The 24821-nt window shown below is 45.5% G+C and overlaps 1 protein-coding gene across 1 annotated transcript in view; it reads right to left on the bottom strand.

Moving 5' to 3' along the window:
* The window catches only part of XYLT1 (xylosyltransferase 1), a 343548-nt gene that overhangs the window by 47331 nt on the left and 271396 nt on the right, over positions 1–24821 (bottom strand). Inside the window, exon 6 of the mRNA XM_065924410.1 lies at positions 6993–7073. Within this exon, the coding sequence (XP_065780482.1) occupies positions 6993–7073 (81 nt within the window). The remainder of the gene's footprint in view (positions 1–6992; positions 7074–24821) is intronic.

Here is a 24821-nt window from a genome sequence, read left to right as displayed (position 1 = left end):
ATATCCCCTCATTTAATTCTTGCAGCAGTTCTAGGAGGGTGGTTTTATTATTATTCTTCACATTTTGCAGATGAAGAAACTGAAGCACAAGTGATTGATTTAACTTACCCAGGACCACATACCCGATGAGTGTGGAACATGTGAACCTTGGCAGTCTGGTTCCAGAACCTGGACTCTTAACAGCTATGCTATAGGCTTTACGAAGTCTGTATGGGACTGCCCTCAATATTTCTTTTCTAAACCAACTTTAGATAGCTTCAACTGTTCTTTTTTTTTTTTTTAACTTAGTCTTATTCTAAGCATATCTGTGAAGTACTGGATTAATTATATAAATTTTTGTTGATGCACATAAACTCAATACAAATTCTCCCATGACACTCCTTCATGAACTCCCCCAAATAATCTCATGTATCACTGGTGGATCATGAACACAATGTAGATGAGGCTGACTCTAGAAAGTAGGGGATGGGCCGATTTTTCTCCCTTGTTCTTTTAAAAAATAATTCTGCTTAAAATCAGTAGAATTTTGCCCTTTCAGCTGCACACCACAAGAACTCAAAGTAACAGGTCCTCTCAGATGTAGTCACTGAAATGGGGTGATAACAGTCAGATCTAACCGGGCTCCAATACCAGCTGTGTGGAACCTGGAGCAAGTTAAAGCAACTTTGCAAGCCTCAGTTGTACTCATCTCTGAAATGGGATAACACACTCAAAAGTGGTACCTGGCTAGATGCTTCCTGTGGTCTGTGAGGCTACTGAGACCTCCACAATCCCCACATCACTGGGTCTTAAGTGATCTAGATAATCCCCCCATGTCTGGGTCTTATGAAGATGAGGACATGGAGGCATGGAGAATCGAAGCCATTTGTCAGAGTCCCATGGCTATCACATGCTGAGCTGACATTTTGACACAGATGTCTGGACCCCAGGGCCCATGCTCTCACCAATACTCCACACTACGCCCCAAGACTGAGCACTGGGACCCTGGTGACCTTGAATTAATTGAGCACTTATACCAACCAAGGCCAGGAAAGTCCCAGAAACTCTCTTCTGGCTGACGGAAACTATTTTTTCTTTTCATCTCCTTGTAAGGGGCCCCATACTCTGAGACCTGATCAGGCTATTGGGATCTGGGGGAACTTCTCTGATGCTCTGAGCAGAAACCAGGAGTTCCTGGAGATGTTTGCCAAGACCTGCTTATTCAGGGCACCTGCTTCTGCTAGCCCTGCAGAGATTATCTGGGAAAATGATAACTTCACTACATGTCTTTCAATATATCTAGCTACTTCATTTTTGGAGGAAAACAAGGAAATACAGTGAACACTACATTCTTCTTCATTTAATTATAGGAACAGTCAGAACCAATTGGGTAGCTATTAAGATACTAGTTTGCCATCTCTTAGCAGCGGGAACTGGAAGTCCAAATTGACTGCTAAAGACTGGAGCTAGGGACAGAAGGTCAAAACTGCTATTAGAAACCACGTGGAATTAAAAACGGAGGCACCCTGTGGCCTATTTTCTATCTCACTGCTTGCTTTTTTCCCTCTCCATCTTTCTGTCTTTTAAACTCTCTGCCTCTGTCACGTCATCTTGTGCAAGGGCTGGTCCCCAAGCACGGGACGTCAGAATGGAAGGGCATTTGGAGATCGTCTCGTTCAACCACTGAGTTTATCAAACACAGCGAAGCCCAGAGAAGCAGAGCGGCTGCCCTGAAGCCACCCAGCATATTGGAAGAAAGCAGGACCCGAACACAGATAGGCTGCATCACGCAGGATTCTGAGTCTGGGCTCTGGGGACACATTCATCTAGGCCTGAGTCCTAGCCCTGCCCTCATTGTGTGAGCTTAAGCAAGTTACTTCACTTCTCTGAGCCTCAGTTTCCTCATTAGTAAAATGAGGCTAATATGTTGAGAAGGGTCACCATCTGAAGCCAGAAAATTAAACCAGCACAAAGGGGAAGAGAACTAACGGAGGTTAAGTTAATGGGTAAGGGGGGTCAAAAGAAACAAACCTCCAGTTACTAAATAAATACAGACAAGGGTTGTAAGGTATAACATGGTGACTACAGTTAACAATATCATATTGCATATTCGAAATTTGCTATGATCTTAAAAGTTCTTATCACAAGAAAAAACTGTAACTATGGGTGGTGATGGATATTACCTAGACATATTGTGGTGGTCATTTTACAGTATATACATTTATTGAATGCTATGGCTCAGAAAATAAAGAATCTGCCTGCAATGCAGGGGACCCAGTTTCAATCCCTGGATTGCCCAACCCAGGAATGGGTGAGGAATCCCTTCTTCCCTGGAGAAGGAAAAGGCAGCCCAGTTCAGTATTCTTGCATGGAGCATTCCATGGACAGAGGAGTCTGGTGGGCTACAGTCTATAGGGTCACAAAGAGTTGGATACAACTGAGCAATTAACACATTCACTTTCATACCTGAAACTAATATGTCAGTTATACCTCAACTAAAAAAATATTTCTGCTACTGAACTACTTGGCTACTTGATGTGTCGTGTTTACTTTATTTTAACCCTCTCCAGACTGCTAAGAAATAATTTTTAAAAGAACTAACAGAGTCTGGGCTTGATGATATCATTTGAACTGCTTGATTCAGCTATGTCCAAAGTCAGATACTAATGTTTTAGCTGAATCATCCAATAACTTCCTTTACCCTTTAATCAAGTTTGAGCTGAGTTTCTGTCATTTCCCACCAAAAAAACAAAAAAAAAGAGTTTTCCCTAACACACCATCAGTGCAGAACCAGAGCTAAGCCTCACCCAGGATGCTCCTGTGGGTGACACAAGGGAAGATGAGCCCGGCTAGGGTTCATTTCACATCCTGAAAGATGATGCTGTGAAAGTGCTTCACTCAATATGCCAGCAAATTTGGAAAACTCACCAGTGGCCACAGGACTGGAAAAGGTCAGTTTTTATTCCAATCCCAAAGAAAGGCAATGCCAAAGAATGCTCAAACTACCGCACAATTGCACCTATCTCACATGCTAGTAAAGTAATGCTCAAAATTCTCCAAGCCAGGCTTCAGCAATACGTGAACTGTGAACTTCCAGATGTTCAAGGTGGTTTTAGGAAAGGCAGAGGAACCAGAGATCAAATTGCCAACATCCACTGGATCATCGAAAAAGCAAGAGAGTTCCAGAAAAACATCTATTTCTGCTTTATTGACTACACCAAAGCCTTTGACTGTGTGGATCACAATAAACTGTGGAAAATTCTGAAGGAAATGGGAATACCAGACCACCTGACCTGCCTCTTGAGAAACCCGTATGCAGGTCAGGAAGCAACAGTTAAAACTGGACATGGACCAACAGACTGGTTCCAAATAGGAAAAGGAGTACGTCAAGGCTGTATATTGTCACCCTGCTTATTTAACTTATATGCAGAGTACATCATGAGAAACACTGGGCTGGAAGAAGCACAAGCTGGAATCAAGATTGCTGGGAGAAATATCAATAACCTCAGATATGCAGATGACACCACCCTTATGGCAGAGAGTGAAGAGGAACTAAAAAGCTTCTTGATGAAAGTGAAAGAGGAGAGAGAAAAAGTTGGCTTAAAGCTCAACATTCAGAAAACTAAGATCATGGCATCTGGTCCCATTACCTCATGGGAAATAGATGGGGAGACAGTGGAAACAGTGTCAGACTTTATTTTTTTGGGCTCCAAAATCACTGCAGATGGTGACTGCAGCCATGAAATTAAAAGACGCTTACTCCTTGGAAGGAAAGTTATGACCAACCTAGATAGCATATTAAAAAGCAGAGACATTACTTTGCCAACAAAGGTCCGTCTGGTCAAGGCTATGGTTTTTCCAGTGGTCATGTATGGATGTGAGAGTTGGACTGTGAAGAAAGCTGAGCGCCGAAGAATTGATGTTTTGAACTGTGGTGTTGGAGAAGACTCTTGAGAATCCCTTGGACTGCAAGGAGATCCAACCAGTCCATCCTAAAGGAGATCAGTCCTGGGTGTTCATTGGAAGGACTGATGCTGAAGCTGAAACTCCAGTACTTTGGCTTCCTCATGTGAAGAGTTGACTCATTGGAAAAGACCCTGAGGCTGGGAGGGATTGGGGGCAGGAGGAGAAGGGGACGACAGAGGATGAGATGGCTGGATGGCATCACCGACTTGATGGGCATGAGTTTGAGTAAACTCTGAGAGTTGGTGATGGACAGGGAGGCCTGGCGTGCTGTGATTCATGGGGTCGCAAAGAGTCGGACACGACTGAGCGACTGAACTGAACTGAACTGAACTGAGGCTTGTTCCCACAGCAAGGAGGCCTCAGCTGCCAAACAGGAGACAGTGGTGGCTGATGGCTCATTTTACTATTAAATCCTTAACTCATCTAAGTGAGTGATTCCTGGCTGAGGACTCATGCATGAGTGTTGGAGCTTGTGAGCTCTTTTGCCCAGAGAGCCTTGGGTTTTAGGGTTTTAGAGGGAGGTGCAAGCAATATCTCCTGAGCCTGAGTCTTCATCCTGCCCTGTATCCTGCTGTGCCATTTGGGTACCACCTGTCAACTCCTGAGGCACATCAACTGGACAAGACATACTCACAAAACCCAAAGGCACAACCCTGGCCTGTACATCGTCTATTTATTTCTCCCACCTGCAGCATTTCAGTCTGATGTTTATCATCAATGACACCACCACCACCATCACCATCATAGGGCATTTATGATGTGCCAAATGCTTTATACACAGCATCTCATTCGATCCTTCCAATGATCTCATGAGTATAAGTCCATTAATATTTCCATCGTGCAGATAAGGGAACGGGCTCAGAGAGGTTAAGTCACCAGTCCAAGGCAACACAGCCAGGACATGGTAGATCAGGACTCCAACCCAGGAGGCATGACTCCCAAAATTCACAATCTTAACCTCTGTGCCAAACCCAGTTCTTAGCACAGTGCCTGGAAATAGCAGACAGAGAATAAACACTGAGTAGGCTAAAACAACAATACTAGGGTGGATGTGATTTGGATACAAGCTTATCAACTTAACAGTGGATTTTTTTCTCATGAAGTAACTTTGCACAAACCATGTATTATAAGCTATCTGGAAGGGAAGAAGGGTCTTCATTCTCTGTCTAAGGGTGGGGAACCAAAATCTGTGTTAGTTCTGGTAACTTACCACCTCTAAGGAATCTGAGTGACTATAATTTACAGAGTAACTTCAAGTCTGGGGGTTGCTATTAAATGTAAAGATGCAGACTGTCAGTTGGACAAGATCTATAAACAGATCTATAAACAGACAGCTGGAAGAAGTCAAAGTCAAAATTAAGGAAAGTGATGCAACCCAAGGATTTGGGGATTATTTCTTGAAAACTCGGGAAATAGAGCCCACTGTTTGCCTATGTCTCTCCCTGCTGTGTATATCTGGGCAAAGTGGATCACAGAGTCAGCCAAAATGACACCTCCAGCAGTAGCAATGGAGAACACCGACAGAAGAGATGGGCAAACTGACAAGCCGGTGGGGCCAGGTAGGGGAGACGGCAGCAAGCACTGCAGGGTCCTGTAGAACACGGGCTTTGTCTACGACAAAATTACAACCTTCATGAGAAAATTCAAGCACAGAGTAAGTGGACATTTAAGTGGCTCTTTTCAGATGAACTGGAAAGATTGCTGTTTTTTAATGGGGCTATTAATTTTCAAACGAAGCACCTGAATTAAACAAAACCAAACCAGCACCAAGGCCAAACAAAACGCATTAACATGCTAAAATTATCCTGTGACCTATCAGATTAAGTTCTGAGTTCAATGCTAGAAAAAGGTTCTAAGATGGCAGAGCCCTACGGTTGATTCCTGTTGATGTATGTCAGAAACAAACATAACATTGAAATGCAATTATCCTCCAATTAAAAATAAATAAGGCTTTTTAAAAAGCTGACAGAGTGATCCTGAGCCGGTTTGTAATGGTATCTTCTGTCCGGATGGTGAAGTGGATCACATGATCTCTCCTACAGAGGGTGCTCAAGACTGTAGCCCTTCTAGCCTCTGACCACAGAGATTCAGACTCAACTCAAAGGGAAATCAACCCTGAATGTTCATTGGAAGGACTGGTGCTGAAGCTGACCCTCCAATACTTCAGCCAACTGATGCGAAGAACTGACTCACTAGAAAAGACCCTGATGCTGGGAAGGACTGAGGCAGGAGGAGAAGGGGACGACAGAGGATGAGATGGTTGGATGGCATCACTGACTGGATGAACATGAGTCTGAGCAAGCTCCGGGAGTTGGTGATGGACAGGGAAGCCTGATATGCTGCAGTCTGTGGGATCATAAAGAGTCAGACACGACTTAGCGACTGAATAACCACCACCACAAGGGGGGACTGTAGTGATGCTGTTTGGCTTTGCTCAGTTTAAGTGAGAGAGGCCCAAAGGATTCTGGTGCCTCAAATCCCTGCCCACATCTTGGACAGCAAGAGTGAGGCAGTGGTGAAGGCACAGGGCTGGGAGTCCGTTTCCTTGACTCCAACTCCCTGCTGGTGTGAGATTCTTTCCTGATTGAAAGTAAATTCCATGAGAGTGAGGACTTTGTCTCATTCACCTCTAGAAGGGTGCCTGGCACACACTTGGCACCATGTGAATATTTGCCGAATGACTGGCAAACCGAATGTGTGATCTGGGGACATCATGAACTTGAACTATGGGCCTCAGTCTTCCTCCCAATAAAATGAGTATAAAATAATTACCCTACTTTCCTCAGAGGACTGCCATAATGAGAACACGGGCTCATGAAAATGCTTATATGACACGATGAGACACATTCGCTGTTTCCTCTGTTTCTGGCTGGTAGGAGAGACCACTTCAGATTCTATACAGGAAGGGCCAAGGCCCAGCCGTGCCATGCCTCTCTCCCATCGTCAACTTGTTTCTGGTTGCATCAAACCAGCCTAGAAGGAAGCCCTCAAATAATGACTCAGATTTCATTTCTCTTTTGCACAAGGATAGAGGGAAGATATACTACCTTGCATTGTCCCGGCCATGCGACTTCAAGAAATTCATGTCTCGGTATCGGGAGAGAAATGCCACCAGCTGGTCATTTGTCCTGTGGAAGCAAACCAAGAGGAAAGTCAGAGCCCTCCAGAGACTGTGGACACTTGTGACTGGCTCCCTTCTTTGTCACAGCAACCACATCCCCTCCTTCATTAATACCTCGCAGATGCATGAGGCATCTTCTTTCATGTACTTCCATCACTGAATTTACCAAAGTATGTTAACATGGACTGTTGGTATGTTTGTCTCCTACACACTCCCATATGCTGTGAACTCCTTGAGAATTAGCATAGTGTCTTACCTGTTTTGGAATCCCCAGGGCCCAACACTGGGATCAGTAAACAGTAAGACATCAGTGAATACCTCAGTGGCAGGTACAGAGTAACCTCAGGGCCTTTGCACTCACTGTGCCTGGCTATGGTTTTTCCAGTGGTCATGTATGGATGTGAGAGTTGGACTATAAAGAAAGCTGAGCACCAAAGAATTGATGCTTTTTAACTGTGGCATTAGAGAAGACTATTCAGAGTCCCTTGGACTGCAAGGGAATCCAACCAGTCCATCCTAAAGGAAATCAGTCCTGAATATTCATTGGAAGGACTGATGCTGAAGCTGAACCTCCAATATTTTGGCCACCTGATGCAAAGAGTTGACTCATTGGAAAAGACCCTGATGCTGGGAAAGATTGAAGGCAAGAGGAGAAGGGGACAACAGAGGATGAGATGGTTGGATGGCATCACCGACTCAATGGACATGAGTCTGAGTAAATTCCGGGAGTTGGTGATGGACAGGGAGGCCTGGAGTGCTGCAGTCCATGGGGCTGCAAAGAGTCAGACATGACTGAGTGACTGAACTGAACTGAACTGTGCCTGGAAAATTCTGCCCCATATCCTTCTGTGTCTGCTCTTGTCATCCAGATTTCTTTTCAAATGTTACCTCATCAGAAAGGCTATTTTTAGCCCTCCAACCTAAAGCAGCACCCACTCCCCTTCACTTAACATATCACTCTACTTACATGTGATCTCATCACCATCCGAAAGGCCTAAATTTACATTAGGATGTAAGCTCCATGAGGACAGAACCAAATCAAACTTGCTCATCACTGGCACATAGTAGGAGGTGCAGTAATCATAGTAGGAGGTACAGTGATTTTGCTGGATGAGTGGATGACTAAAGGTGAGATGAATTTACAGGGATGCCTTCAAAGGCACTTTGAGAAACGAATGCATCTGTGAATGAATGAATGCTAAATCCTCCCTAACCCCTGGGCTACTGACTGAGAGAGCTTTAAGAAATATGAAGTGCAATACAAACAGGTGACATCGTTCCCAGCATTGTTATCCCAAATTTATCGCCATCAATCTCAGCACTAGCGGTGTAGTCACAGCTAATCAGCTTGTGCATACAGCTGTGACAGTATTTTAAAAGGCAGTCACACGGGTCTCCATCTGCCAGAAACGCAGCCGCCTCTTACGCTGAATAAACCCAAACAGGTAAATGGTGCTGAAGTGACAGCTCCTTTATCATCAGGCTTCTCTGCTGGGGGGTTTTTACTTAGAAGGAAAGGGTTAACCATCATTTCAAATTGGGAGAACAGGGGAAGGTGCATCTCTGGGAAGAGAAAGGAGGCTAGAACTTTGTGGGGGGTAGGGGGCAAGGTGCTTCAGAAAGCGATGCCTGAACTCTGGAAGCAGAAAGGGTTGGAGATGGATCTCAGCTCCAGTCCTGACCTAGTTGTGTGTCCTAGGGTAAGTCACTCAACCTCTGAGTGACAGCCTTCACCTGGCTGCCCTGCACAAAGTAGGTATACATACTGATGGATATCTGGTTGCATGAAGGGCATACAGGAGGTGCACAATAAATGCAAGGTGCTCTGCTCTTGGCCTCTCACCAGCCGGGAGGGGGCCACTCCCAGCCATCCCTCCCTCTCATTTCCCTGCATCACCAGAAGTCGCGCCACTCTAAGCCCCTGCTCGCGGATTGGTTAACTCTTGTTGACCAACTCATAATTCCAGCGGAGGGGGACAGAGCAGTTAAGAGATGCTGCAGCAGAACCCAGCACTGCTGACAGCCCATCCTAGTGCGGAAGTCAACCACTTCAAAACCGGCTGTTCTAGTGGCTGCCGGACGCCAGAAAAACCCCGTGTGTCTGCAACAAGGTAAATCCACACGGGCGCAAAGGCAGACAGCTTTAGCCCTGCGGATATGCACAGGGGTGAAGCCTGGGGACGCAGCCAAAGGCCAAGCCCACGTGTCTGTGCCCACGTGGAGCAACTCCGCAGGCGGGCAGGGTGAAGCCCAGGCGTGCCTCACGCCCAGTGATGGAGAGCGGTGGGCAGAGGGCTCCTTGAAGGTGCTGGAGAGGTGGAAACTAAACCAGCCTGGAAAGGAAATTAAGCAACCTCTCTTTCCAAATCACAGAGGCGCGTTCCAGCTCCGTGGCTTAGCGGTGCCTATTTACCAACCCCCTCGCCACTCTCCGCGACAGTTCATTATTGTCCTCCCGATGAATACAGGGACAAGTTAACCTCTGAATGGGTCCCTGGCAGCAGGAATAATAAACAGGGGCCTCTCAGCGGCCTCGGTGGGAGGATTGGAGGGGCCGGGCCGGGGTTCCCGGGCCCCCTCTCGCGAAGCCTCAGGCCTCCCAGGGTCCATTTGGCAGCCCCAGAAAGCGCCTTTCAGGGCCCCGAGCTGGGGCCATTTTCACATTTACCGCTTCACCGCGTCCCCATCTGACAAGGATGAATAGGCATTTAGCGAATTTACTTAGCGATGCTTCCACATGAAATCGTCTCAAAAGATGACATCTTCGGGGAGGGAGGGCGGATGGGGAGGGGGCTGGGGATTCCGGGCCCAGAACTTGTGGGTAAAACCGATTTTCAAAGCACAGCGCTGGGTCCTGGCTTGGCTGGACAAGAAGGTTACCCGGCCACGGCCCCCTCCTTGCATGAAGAGCCTGCCCTGCATGCTAAATAAAACCCGTGGCCTGAGCCCTTCTGCAGGAACCAGGTTGGGGACCAGGTTTCCCTATTGTGGCTTTCAGACGGCTGTTGATACTTGCCTACGTAATATTTAGTTCCCGCTGGATAATTAACAGCTTGGGATTTGCTGTCATTTTACCCAGTCTCCGGCTCGCTCCCCTTCACAAGCATTTCTCACTCCTCCTTTCTGGTGTAGTCATTTGCCAAATGGTTTGTGCAGCTCATCAACATGTGGCTGTCTCCTCCCCAATTTCTTTCTACCTTTTGGAAGCACGTCTCGCATTCGTGGTGGGGGCCCTGGGGCTCATCACTATAGCTTTTGGAGCTACTGGGACATCTTTATGGAAATATGTAACTAAATATAAATGACAAATAATTTATTTTAATAAATACATTTGTTTTAATGTAAACAAATCTATTGGAACCATCTAGAAACCTCGCTTGAAAAGAATAAACAAACACATGAATAGTAAAATAAGCTCCTGAAGCACCACCATTTATGGAATGTCCACCATGACCTGGGCCCCCAAGGCAGACTTTTGCTACAATTTATTATGTTTAATGGTCACAAAAGAGTCTCTAAAATGTGTTTCATTCCCATTTTATAGATGGGCAATTGAGACTCAAAGAAAACGCCCATTTACTGAACAGTGCAGAACTAGGATTAGAACCTGGTTCCAAATGCAAAGTTCCAGCTCTTTGCTATTAGATGGCATCTACAAATGAATGGATGGATGAATGAATGAATTAGTGCATGAATGAGGGAACGAATCCCATCTCAGGCACAAGAGAAAACACAGTGTTCCAAAGCCTCCTCATTCAGAGCCTAGTCTTGGGACCAGCAACATCAGCCCACTGCTGTTACACATGCCCTACCTCAGCTCCACCCAAGACCTACTGAGTTAAAATGTGCCTTTTAATAGACTCCCAGGTGATGTGTGTGCCCTTTAAAGTTTAGGAAGCGCTGCTTTAAGCCAAGCATGAATATTGGTAGTTAATTCTCTTCCTCTTCCCTTTATCTTCTCCCCATGGTCTCTTCTTGAGAGCCCAGACTTCAGGCAAGTTACTTTCATCTCCATAAGCCTCAGGTGTTGGGAGTATTAAATAAAATAAAGCATGTAAGACGCGCGTGGTAGCATCCAGCCCACATAAGCCTTTTGATAAAGGTTAACTGCTGTTTAATAGTATTATTACTGCCTTCGTGAGCATCAGAAGCTTAAGACATTTTGAGCTGGGGATAGCAGTAGAAGACCCAACCTAAATTGAACCTGGAAGGCTTTCTGAGCGTCATACCCATGGATGTTCTGCAGAGCATGGTTTGGGAAATGCCCCACAGGAGGGAAGCTCTCTACAGTCTCCCGGCTGGTGGCAGAGTTAGGAACTGGCTCCCGGAGGTCACCACACCGTCCTGTGTGTCTGATGTGCATATGGTTCTGGGCGTGAAGACACACAGGAGGAAGGGGTATAGCTCTCAGGTCCACGGGCACCCAGCCCAGTCGCAGGCCAGCCTGTCTGCTGGCAGCGTGTGGCAGGGTGAGGAGGGGATGGGGCCTGCCCTGCCTCACTTGGAAGGAGCCCAACACCGAGCTAACTGCCCTCCTCCGGGTCCCTCCTACCCACCGCGCTGTACCGGGCACCACTCTTCCGATACAGATGCTAAGCTCCTCCCACCAGCTGCTCATGGCTGCAGGTGAGGCTGACGGTGCCACGGCAAAGCTCAGTGCAGAGTATCGTGAATGTCAGGATTCAGGGTTTCAAGCCACTGATGCTGCCAGCTATGCCCAGACCACAGAGGGCACTGGCTTTAACCTCCTGTTTGCAGTGGGTGGGCCATTTCGGGAGCAGAAATGTGGTGAGGGGCAGTGGGTGGAGGCCTGTGGAACAGAGCAAGCTGAGGACTGAGGCCCCTTCAGTCTGAGCTCAGAATATACTACATTATTTCCCCAACTTCTTCCACGAGTGTATCATCTGTACAGTTATTTCCTATGACTGTTCAATTTAAATACCACCTTAGCATTACTGTATGCCACCATATCTGTGGTAGTGGATGTACCTTTTTATTTTAATATTTAAAATATTTAAATTTTATTTTATAGCTTAAATTTAAATTTTAAATTGTGGCAAAACACAAGTAACGAAATTTGCCATCTTAACCATTTTCAGTTTGTACAGTTGGGTTGTCTTAAGAACTTTCATGCTGCTGCGCAAACATCGCCACCATCCATCTCCAAACTCTTTTCATCTTGCAGAACTGAAACTGAATCCATTAAACAACAGCTCCCCACTTCCCCCCTGCCCCCGGCCACCACCCTTCTACTTTCTGTCTCTGTGAATATTCAGAGTGGTCAGACTCTAGGACCTCACGTAAATGGGATCATACCTTTGGTGACTGACTTCTTTCACACAGCACAGTGTCCTCAAGGTTCATCCATGTGGTTACATGGGTCAGAATTTCTATTCTTTATAAGGCTAAATAATATTCCATTCAGATGTACTACTTTTATGTTTTCTCCTAATATATGAAAAGCAATAATGATGCCTTGTCTGTATTCTTCCTAAAGCAACTGGGCCACCAAAGGCATATGCAGAGTGGTCATCTGTCCCAGGATGCCCAGAACTGAGGGAGTGCCCAGGACACAGAATTTTTCATTTTATTTATTTATTTATTTATTTTTAGAATTTTTCATTTTAAAATCAGACAGTTCTGGGCAAATCAAGACAAGTTTGTGACCCCAGGCACATGGATCTGCTGAGGGCTGAGTGACCCTAGGAGAAATGTCATCCACCATCCTCCTATGAGGAGCCCAAGAGTACAGAAAACCACGGTAGTGGGAAGGTTAATTGTAACCAGTTCCTGCGCTTTTAAAATTATAACCATGAAACTTAGGCTACAGCAAGATAGAGACTGAAATAACAGCAGAGGTAATAATAGTATCTAACACTTTGCTTAGTCACTCAGTCGTGTCCGACCCTTTTGCAATCCCATGGACTGTAGCCCGCCAGGCTCCTCTGTCCATGGGATTCTCTAAGGCAAGGATACTGGGGTGGGTTGCCATGCCCTCCTCCAGCATCTAACACTTGGGTGCCTACTGTGTGGATCAGACACTGTTCTAAGCACTTTGCACCTATTAACCCACTTATGGCTCATGATGACCCTATGAAGTAGATGCTGTAGTGTGTACATGTGTTTTTAATGCAGAGATGGGAACATGCACGTACGTGACTTTTTGATGTAATGATGTGTCGTGTTCTGTCTAATCAACACACACAGGAAGACCTCATTCTCTCAGTGGCTGAACAGACTCCTATGGAAGGGGCATGGCCAACCCCCTAGTGATGGACATTTAGGTTGTTTTCTCACCCACCTCCCCCCATACAGGTATTGCTCCTACTAACGTCGTCACACACTTATCTTTCCACTTGTGGGTAAGATTCTGCAGGATTAAATCCCCAGATGTGGAACTGTTCATGAGGGCATGGCTGGCACTCACATCATTACATAGGAACCGAGCCAGCTGCGATGCGGAGGAAGAAGGAAATTGTGAAGAGATGGAGCAGGGGAGGCTGGTGGGCTTCTTCAGCAGGCTGGCCAGGTTTCCCCAAGGTACCAACAGCCAGTGGGACCCAAATGAACCTTTTGTCAAGCAGCAAGAGGTGGGGGGGGGGTGCGGAAAATCCCATAGCCCTGGCATTTTCAATGGGCACCTTGGACAGTGCTTTTCAGGAGGCTGGTTAGAGTCATGAGACCGGCAGGCATTGGGTCTAATTCTGTTCTGTTCCTCCAGGACCTCACACACAGTAGGTATTCAACAGTTATCCACTGGCATGTTTAACAAGCACCCAAGGGGAGCACCAGCCGAGGCTCACAGATGCAGCTGCCAAGCCCAGCACAGTGCCTGCTCCCCAGGAAGGGCTTTGCCCATGGAGGCAGACAGCACGATGTTCACTCTGTGCCTTTGCCTGCTCTGTTCCCCCTGCCAGGAATGCTGTTCCCTATGTCTCTGATCTGGGGGAGATGCTGGGCAGTGAGAAAACACTTCATAATAGCAATGCAAAAAATATACCTTTTGTTGCCTGGAACATGCTAAGTGTTCCTCCTCCTCCTTTTTCCACAGTAGCCCCATCAAGCGGGTACTAGTTTGTATGTGAATAAAGTGGGACACACAGATTTAACAGTTTGGCCAAAGGCTTAAAAGAGGTGAGGCAGAGGCTCAGACCTCACCACCCAAGTCCAGAAGGCAGACTCATTTCAACCCCATTTTCCTGTGGTAAATAGGCTGCAGAAATGTGCTGCATTTCTTTATAAACAGCCAGGAAACCTCAACCACCTTCTGAAGCCCCCTACTTCATTCCAAGGGGACCTCTGCCACACATAACATTGCACATCAGGAGCTGACACAGATAAAGCCTTCTGTCCAGGGTGTGGGCCTTTCTGAGGCTCTTGTCTACAATCTGAGCCCAGCCACCTGATCCTTCTCACTGCACTCCATCTCAAGAATGGATTTAGACCCTTTTATCCATCAGGCTTATTTCTTTGGGGGTGGAGGAGAGATACTGCCAACACTCTCCTCGACTTTCCAGATGGTTCATGCTTGAGCCTTACTGAATCTTCTTGCCCACTAGGAAATCTCTCAGCAAGGCTAGAACTCCAGAACAACGAGAGGAAAGGCCAAGTTCAGGGTTCTCTGAAGAGGTAAGGGCAAAGGCAGATGGAGATAAGAGAAGGCGACCCCCGATTTGATTGCAGTGGGTTTCCACTGCAAAGACACGAGTGCTGGAGTTCCCTGGGGGTACAGTGGATAAGAGTCGGCCTGCCCCTGTAAGGGACACAGGTTCGATCCTTGGTCCGGGAAGATCCCACATGCTGCAGAGCAACTAAGCCTATGTGCCACAACTACTGAGCCCATGCTTTAGAGCCCGCGATCCAACACTATAAATCCAACACTACTGTACCCACACCCTGGACCCCACAACAAGAGAAGCCACCACAACTAGTAGCCCACACACCACAACTATAGAGGAGCCACTGCCCTCTATAACTAGAGAAAGCCTGAGTGTAGCAACAAAGACCCAGTGCAAACAAAAATAAATAAATACATTTTTAAAATTAAAGGAAAAACAATTTTTTTAAAAGACCCAGGGATACAGGAAAGCTAGATGCTGGAATCTTCCTGGATCCCACGAGCATAATTACAGCCACAGCTGAGCACCCGAGGAAAAGTGAACTGGATAAAATGCCGCCTGAGCTTCCAAACTCCTCTCTAATCCATCCTCAGGGAAGCAGTTGTAAGATGTAAAACATAAGCCTATCACACCCCTTCTTCTACTTAATATCCTCTGTGGTGCTCCATCTCCTGCAGGACAGTGTCCCAGCTCCTCAGCGAGGCTGCAAAGTGGGTCATGGGCTGGCCCCGTCCTTTCAGTCTTCGGGATAACCTGAAGTTCTATAAATGTTTGGTGCTCTTGCATGACTCTAAGACTTTGCAAGTTCTGTTTGCTCTCCTGGGAAACACAATGTCCCACTTTGGCAGGTTAGATGCCAGAGCCCCGGAAATGCAGTGGGTCAGACGGCCATGGTCCCTGTCGTCTAGTAGGGACAGCGGGGGAGGTTGACAAAGGGGGAGATTCTTGGGATGGGGGAAAACACCAGGTGGACTAAAGCACAAAGGCACCAGGGGACAACTCTTCTCCTCCACATGGCCAGACAGCAAACTAGATAACCACCTGGATAATAAAACCCAATTGCCTTTAATTGGATTTATCTTTGTTACTGGCGAAAACCATGCAGAATTAAAACATGCTCATTGCATTTGCAGGAACTGGCAAGCCATTTCTTAAACACTTTCACAGAACATTTCTAAGACACACATTTTTCATTTTAAGCACACATCAGCCATTCTAACAGGCAGTTTATCTGACATTCCATCAGTGGGAACTCTTAACAAGTCAACTCTTTCTCCAGATGGCTGTAATGGAAAGGTAACTGACAAGAATCAGTACCCAGAGGCCAAGCCTGATCCAAGAACGCTGCTGGAATCACGAACGAAAAAGTGAATCACCATTCAGCCGTGTGTGTGTGTGTGTGTGTGTGTGTGTGTGTGTGTGTTGATTGTATCTCAACTCTGAAATCTGGTTTTCCTCATATGCCACGAGACATCTCAAATGAACAGAACATTTGCTTAACTAAATTCTGCATCCCTTTATAATGACTGATTATAGCCAGTTATTTGATTTGGTTTTGAGGAGGACAAGACAAGGCCTCCTTGGGAGGGCATCAAAAGATTGAATCTTAAAAATAAAGGTCATGTAACTAGGAAAGCCAAAACTTGGCTGCAAAGAAATCTGTTTTTGGAAAAGCACTCGTAGAAATTTCTCTCTGATGTTTGCCTCTTTCTTGCCATTGGATTTTAAGTAGGTTCTCTGAGTCTTAGTTTTCTAATCTGCAAAATGGGCATGACAATGGTCTCTGAGTTGCCTATGTGTTGGGGGTATGACGCCCCTAATGCCTGGCCCCCAGGAATGTTCAATGAATGGAAGTTTTCAGAAGGAAGTCCCTATATCCTTGGCTTAGAAATGCTGGAGGAAAGGTATTCCCACTCCTTATCAATCTTCCATCAAAGTGTGACTTTTTAAATCTTGCCTGCTTTTATTCCTATCAGTAACATAAGTGACGTATGTTCTGGTTCCTTGATGGTATGCTAGCTGAGGACATGAATCTTGTCTGATCCATCTCTATTTCATCAGTGTCCAGCACAGACCTGAAACAGGCTAGGTTCTAGCAGTCACATGCCTCTTTCTCTGTGGGTCCTCATGCCTGTTTCAGAGTGGCTGATAGAACCTGCCCTGCATGCGTGCTGCATTCCAGAATGAGGGCCCATCCATACTGTCCCTATGCTAGGAACACCCTCCTTACATCTTTTCCTTACATCTTTGCTTGGTCAACTCATGCTTACTTTTGCAAGAATCAGTTCAGTGTCAGTTCAAGCGGCAAGGACTAGGATATAAATTAAAGGGTTCTGTGGTGCAGTGGTAAAGAATCCACCTGCCAATGTAGGAGACGCAGGAGCCATGGGCTGGATCCCTGGGTTGGGAAGATCCCTTGGAGCTGGAAATGGCAACCTACTCCAGTGTTCTTGCCTGGAGAATCCCATGGACAGAGGAGATTGGTGGGCTATAGTCCACAGGGTTGCAAAGAGTCAGACACGACTGAACATGCAAGTATAAGATAAAGATAAGAGAGCATTAATTAGCATTAAACCAAATTAAGCTCAAGGCAGGTTGGATTTAGCTTCCTGGGTGTTAGTTGCTCAGTCATGTCCAATTTTTTGCAAAATGGACTGTAGCCCACCAGGCTCCTCTGTCTATGGGATTCTCCAGGCAAGAATACTACAGTGGATTGTCATTCCCTCTGCCTGAGGATCTTCCCGACCCAGGGATCAAACCCTGGTCTCCTGCATCGCAGGCAGATTCTTTACCATTTGAGCTACAGGGAAGTCTAATTAAACTCTTGGTAAGTTCAACTTGCCCTCTGTGTGTATGGCTAAAAACAGGTATTTTACACTGTTTCACACTCTCCTGGTTCAAATGATGGTAACGACCTATGGTAGTAATTGATCCATTTCAATTCAGTGGATAGGTGTCCCCAGTGCACCAACACTAACACATCAGTATTTGAAGTGGTTAAAATAATGTAGACAGATGGAGGTCTAAGCTCTGGTTACGCCAGTTGTGAGCTGTGTGGCCTTTGGCAGGTCATTTCATCTATTGGAAGTTCAGTTTCTTCATCTTTAAAACAGAGGACGATAAGAATGCCGAAGTTGTACTATGTACAATGTATGTAATTATATGTACAATGTATATAATTGAACAGTGTATGTCCATTGTTAGACGTAGTGTGGCTATGAAGAGTAAATGAAATCAGAGGGCATACAGTTGCTTGCCACAATCCTGGATGATACAGAAACTGGTTTCAGAAGTGGGGTGATGACTGGAGGGCAGGGGAGAGCAACAGGATCCCTCTAGGCTGGGTAGCTTAGTCCCCAGAAGGAGAAAATGTTAGCTATCATTATTGTTGTTGTTATTACTATTGCTTCTAGGACTAAAGTCTGTTCTGTTGGGGGTGGAATACAAAAAGCATATCATCTCCCAGAATTTCAGGGCTCGGTCAGTTCAGATTTCAGCCCTGGGGCGAGACAACTGTCCCTGAGCACGCTGGCAGCCTGCCAGGCTCACTAGCCTGTTTGTATTGGAACAAAGCCAAGATGCAACCCAGAAGAGAAGCCGTGTACCCCTCCACGGAAAGACAAATGCTGTAGTCACTCCTGCAAATTTTAAGCAGACATAGATTCTTGGCTCATGAAAGATTCTGGAGGATCAGGAAATGCTGCACCCAGTGTATTCATTTCTTTTTTCTTCTCAAAGCAAAGTTTAATTTAAATAAGAAATATAAAGCTAAGTAAAATCACAAAATATACTTAAATATCCTTACTGAACTTTACCAAAATATGCATTTCAAAGTTTACATCTGATAATTCACCCATCTAAAAAAAAAATACTCATTTCTGAGAAACTACTCTAATTTGTTTTCGTTTAATCTTTTAAAAGGTTGGTTATGCAGAGCCTGCTATGTGCCAGCTACTCAAGCAAATGGGTGACTTGTTCTGGTCAATGAACTATGCAGGCATGCATCAATCATATCACATCATATCACACTCACATAGGCCAGCACTGAAAGACCATTGTTTAAGCAGACAGCAGATGTGAATTCCACGTCCAGCGCTATCTGTTCTGCTTCCATACTTGAAGTTGATCTAAATAAACCTGTAATGACTCTGCACCCACATCTTCAGACTCATGAACATGAAGTGGCCCAAAAGTCATACACATCACTCCCACCCAGTGTATTCTTTACCCACAGACTTCCATAGGCTCTGTCTAGACATTTGGCAATTTTTGGAGGCAGAAAACTTCGGAAATGTTCTAAAAGAGATGTTATCGTATAGATCAGTGGTTCTCAAGCTGCGTCTGGGGCAGCCCTGGGTTCTGCTGGACTGGTGGGGCCTCACTCGAGGTTCTTCAGAGAGGAGGCACTGCCAGCTCTGTTGGGGTTTTAAGTGAAGTTTAGTTGAGAAAAGAAGATGTAGTAGCTTAAAAAGAAATGTTCAGACATCATTAAGGAAGATAGCTGGTTCAGATTCCATTTTTTTTTTTTTTGGTGGGAAGGAGGTGGGTGGATTAGAGGACCTGACTAAACCTCAGTAGCAGGACTGACTGGGCTCTCCCCTCACTGACCGTCAGACCTCAGGCAGATACAGTGCTCTGAGCTGCTCTCTTGTCTTCTAAACAACGGACTCACCGTAGGACATGTTTCCTAGAGTTGCTCTGAGGATAAAAGGGCTGACGCATTTAGGCTAAGTGCTTAGCCTGGATACACAGTAAACACTCAATGGGTGCACGGTATACAGTAAACACTTAATGGATGCATGGTACACAGTAAACACTTCATAAGTATTAGCTGGGTAACTTACTGGGAATGTAATTAGGTTTCCTTTTTCCTTCCCTCTTTTTGTCTCTCCCTCCATCCTTCCCTTCCTTCCTCCTTTTCCTTCAACATTTGCTGAGCATTTCCTCTGTGCTCGGAACTGTGTTGAGTTCTAACTTTAGCCATGAACTCAGCTTTTTCAAACCACTGGTATCACTTTTAGTTGTATGGTTCCATTTCAGTGGGGATAATGTAAGCCCCAGTTTTATTTGACTATTTGTGACCTCATGCATTCCACTCGTTGGTAAAACTTATTCATTTACAGCCACCCCTGACATGTTTACCAGGGGTTAATGCCTTAGTCCTACTTCCCTTTGGTTCTTATAGTGACCGATACAGTGTTTCTTAAGAAAAAAAAATAAACATGTCATCTGGGACTATTCCTAAGATCTGTTCACACATGTCTATGCTGGAAAGGTCTAGCATCATCGATCATTGATGAACTATTTTCAGTGCTAGGTTCTTGAATATATAAATGGTTTGGATTATAGAAAAGGACCATGCTGTAAATTGTAAAACAGGAATGTGTGCTCCATGAGAGGAGGTCTCACGTCTATTTTGTTCACATCACTACATCCCCACTCATCCATTAAGCAGATATTTACGTTAGACCTGCTGTGTGTTGGGTACTGTTCTAGATGCTAGAGACACACAGCGATGGTTTGAGACCACATCCCTGTGAGAACTGATCCCTGGTACCCAGGGTATCCACGGTATGTCCTGGATTAGCTTCCTTCTCTGCCTCAGGAATGGTTCTAGTTATGTTCCAGCCTTGCAAGAATCGAGAACATAGTCACTCCGATCATCTTCTGTGTTCTGAGGTTCAGATCAGGAACCCCAGCTGAGAAAGGTTTGACTGGCACAATGTCTAGCACAAAAAGGTCACTTAATATACATAGGGTCAAAGGCTGAATTAAATTTCTGAGGCTGTGCCAGGCCTCTGAAATGGAATTGGAAGCTCATGAAGGCTGACACCTGGGCAGGTTTCCAGCTGAGATGAGTCCAGCTGAGTGGGAGCCCGATGCACCATGGTCCTGCAGGGACATCACTCTGCCTCGGGTGACTGGTTTAAAGCTTGCCTCTTTGCTTCCTTGCTGTGTGACCTTGTAAGTTACTTTACCTCTCTGTACCTCAGTTTCCTTATCTGACTTGGGCAAAGACTTCATGAGATCACCTGTGTAAAAGGCTCAGCCCAGTGCCTGGCACACAGGAGGTGTTTGGTTATCTCAGAGCTCCTGTTGCTTATTCCCTCTGAAAGAGGGGAAGGATGGCTGGCTGGCTTCCCCAGGCACACCAGTTACAATTCATCAGGGCTTTCCCCAGGGGGACCCATGGCCCTTGGGCTATTTACAAGACCCAAGAATTCAAGAACAATGTGGCAACAAAACTCTTTGTGGTTGGTTCCCAAAGAACTGAGGTTGGTTGAAAAAGGAAACCCAGATACAGACGCTGAAATCTCTCTTTTCCTACTTTATCTTCTTGCTGTTTCTTCCTTTTCTCTCTTAGTAATTGAACCACATGTGTTAAAAGTCACACTAATACCCAGAAGAATTGAGAACAGGTGTTCAAACAAAACCTATACACAAATATTCATAGCATCATTAGTCACAGAAGGTAAAAAGAGAAAAAAACTCAAATGCCCACTGATAGAAGAACGGGTAAAGCAAATGTGGTCTATCCACACAATGGAATATTACTGAACCATAAAAACAGAACAAGATACTGACACGTGCTCTAACATGGACGGACCTTGTAATCCTGATGGTCAGTGAAAGAAACCAGGCACAAAAGATCATACATTGTACAATTCCATTTATGTGAAATGTCCAGAATAGGTGAATCTATAGACCGAGCAGATTGGTAATTTCCAGGACTGAGGAGAAGGGGAAATGGAGAGCGGCTGCTTAGTGGAACAGAGGTTTCTTTCAGGACGATTAAAATGTTTGGAACTAGACAGTGACAGTGGCTGCAAGACCCTGTGAATGTGCTCAACTCCACTAACGGTAAATTTGATGATAGATGTATTTTATCACAATAAAAAAGGACCAGTGAACGCGCCAAACTTCTAACTAAAAAACAAGTCATTATAACATAGCTACAATAAGAATTGTGCTTGGTATGTTATATTATAAATATTTAATATACACTACTCACTCGATCCTTAAACCACTCCAGCAGGTAGGCAGAAAGAGCTGCATTTTACAGGGGAGCAAACTGAGCTTCTCAAAGCTCATGTGCATGTGTGTGTGTGTGTGTGTGTGTGTGTGTGTGCGCATGTGCATGTGTTCAGTCATGTCTGACTCTTTGTTACCCCTTGGACTGTAGCCTACCTGGCTCCTCTCTCCATGGGATTTTCCTGACAAGAATACTGAAATAGGTTCCCATTTTCTTCTCCAGGGGATCTTCCCAACCTGGGGATTGAACCCGTGACTCCTACATTACAGGCGAATTCTTTACTGCTGAGCTACCAGGCCTTCCCCAAACCTTATCCAATAACAGTGATGATGATGATGATAATGAGGATGACAACTCTTGAGGATACAAATCCTGTGTTCTATGTGACTGCTATAGATTGACTCTTATTTTGTCTTCCCAACAACAGCATACAGTGGAGGCTGTTATCATCACATATTTTGCAGGTGAAGAAGTACAGAGGGGTTAAATTACTCAGGCAGGTTACACAGTCCTCATTTAACAGGAGAAGGACCTTGTACCTGGTCACCTGACCTCAGTCTCCAAGGGCTTCACCAAAGAGGCCTGGAGGATACAGGGCTTGGTCACGGAAACTGGAGGGAAATTGGCCAGCTACAGTGTCCACCTTCCAGGCTCCTCTCGTGGAGGTGGGGACAGCTTAGATACCTTACGACATCAGCGGATCACATGTGACATTCAATCCTCTCCTGGCTGCAAGGGAGCTGGCATGTGCCTGGACAGGTGTGACATGTTGGCCTGCTGGGCCCCCAGGTGGGACTCCTCTGTACCCGTGCTGGCCCCCCAGTTAAGGGGAGCACTGGCTAAGCCAACTTCAGGACTTACGAGAACCCACCAAGGCTCACTGTTCTTCTGAAATTGACTCTCTGACAGTGGAATGTTTTCCATTTTCAAGCTGGAGCAATCTGAAAATTCCCTGAGCCAAAAGAAATAAGTAAAGACAAAACCTTTCCACTGGTCCTCAATCCAAAAACCCAGAGATGCTTGTAATAATCATGGCAGTGAAAAACATGCAATAAAGAGTCAGTGATTCTTTCATCACTTGGGAATAAACGGCATCGGGCGCTGCATCCCAGTGGTGTTACATGTTACCACCCATTTGCTCCTTAATCTCTTACTTCAGCAAGGACTTACTGAGCTCCTGCCATGTGCCAGGCAGTGCACCTGGACCTGAAGATACAACCTAATTGAAATAGATGTTGTTTCTGCACTTTGTAAAACTGTCAAACCAGTGGATTTACACTATTGGCATCCTATCATCACATTTACAGATTGAGCACTTTCTCTGTGTCGGACAAGGCACTTCACAGTTCACAGCTTCATCCTCATGGCAGAGGCTGTAACTGTGATATGAGGCAGGTGACCGGGATGGTTCCCATTTGACAGATGATGAAAGGAAAGGATAGGCAACCTGTCACAATCAGTAAACAGGACGGACTGGATTCAGAGTCTGCTGACTTCCCAAATGCACCCTCTAATCCTTCCATGGCCTCAGTCCCAGAAAATTTGTGCCAAATAGAGATGAGGAAGAGGATTTTTGGGTCCAACTCCAAGTTACAGTGTCTCTCTAGGAAACCCAGTGGCCTGGAGACTAAGAAAACCATTGTGGGGTGGAAAAGCACAGCAGAGTGAGAAAATAACTGCAATGAAGCAACAGGGGGACCAGCCTGATGGAAAGTAATTACCTGAGTTGTAATGTACATATCCACTAGCAGAAATGTTAGCTATTGTATTTCCCCTCCTCCAGCAGTTTGGCATAGAAGTTTTATTCCTTCTTTTTTTTTTTTTTTTCCCACTGCCAAGCAATTGATTAGGAGCTAAAGCAATCTCATCATGGTACTTTCCAATAAAAAACTTTTCACAGGTAACCTGTTGCATTTAGTAGAAACTAGGGCCTTCCCTAGTAGCTCAGGTGGCAAAGAATCTGCCTGCAATGTGGGAGACCTGGGTTCAATCCCTAGGTTGGCACGATCACCTGGAGAAGGGAAAGGCTACCCACTCCAGTATTCTGGCCTGGAGAATTCCATGTATTGTATAGTTCATGGGGTCACAAAGAGTCAGACACAACCGAGCGACTTTCACTTTCACTTTCAGCCTTCTTAACATGCCTTTTATGGTCCCACAGCATCTGAGCCAGCCTACTTCTCCATCCTTATTCTGTTGCTTTATCCCCTTACCACACCCTGTCCACCTAACACTCCCTTGACTTACTGCATGAACCACGTTCCCTCATGCCTCAGGGCCTTTGCACATGCATCCCTCTCTGCCTGAAACACTCGTCCCCTATTTTTTTTCACCCAGCTGGTTCCTTCTCTTCTTCTAACTCTCAGTCCAAGGACACTTCTCTAAGGGAGCTTTCCCTGATTTCCTTGAAGAGAAAAGGCTGCATGTTGGTTTCCTGTATTACATGCATATGAACTTCTGGCCTAACAATGTCATAAGGATGTAACTATTAAATGGCTTAATCTATGAGGACAGGAATGTTAACTACCTTATTGGTGGCTGTAACTGCATATCCTTGCAAATGTCTGGCATATTCTAGGTATCCACTAAGCATGTGCTGACTAGTCAGTCAACAGATTGACTATATGAATGGATCAATCAATTGTGAGGGACCCATATGTGTGTGTGTGTGTGTGTATGTATGTGTATAACTGAAGTCATTTTATTGTACACCTGAAACTAATACAACGTTGTAAATAAACTATACTTCAATAAAGAGTGAGGAAATAAAACTGATATTTCATTAGAAAGGATTTTGTGGTTATTGTATTGGTTGAAAATTTCTCTCCTTCCCCAAATCAGCACTGCAACCTGTGGCAGTCTCATGGGACAAATTATAGACAGGGAGCCCAGACACATCTAGGCAGAAAGATGATGGGTAACCAGACACACAAGATTAACCAGATTTACAGAAGGCATAACAAGAACACGTGTCCAGACACTCTGGGAAATCTCTGAGAATTAGCTGGCATTAGGGCATTAGTCAGCAGTTTGCCTGATCAGCCAAGGAAAGATAAACGAGTCTTGTGCTTTGAGGGGGAGAAGGAAGCTGGGGTTAGTACTG

Source organism: Muntiacus reevesi, chromosome 2 (genome assembly GCF_963930625.1).
Source record: "Muntiacus reevesi chromosome 2, mMunRee1.1, whole genome shotgun sequence".
NCBI lineage: Eukaryota > Metazoa > Chordata > Mammalia > Artiodactyla > Cervidae > Muntiacus > Muntiacus reevesi.
This window is presented reverse-complemented; position numbering and strand designations above follow the sequence as displayed.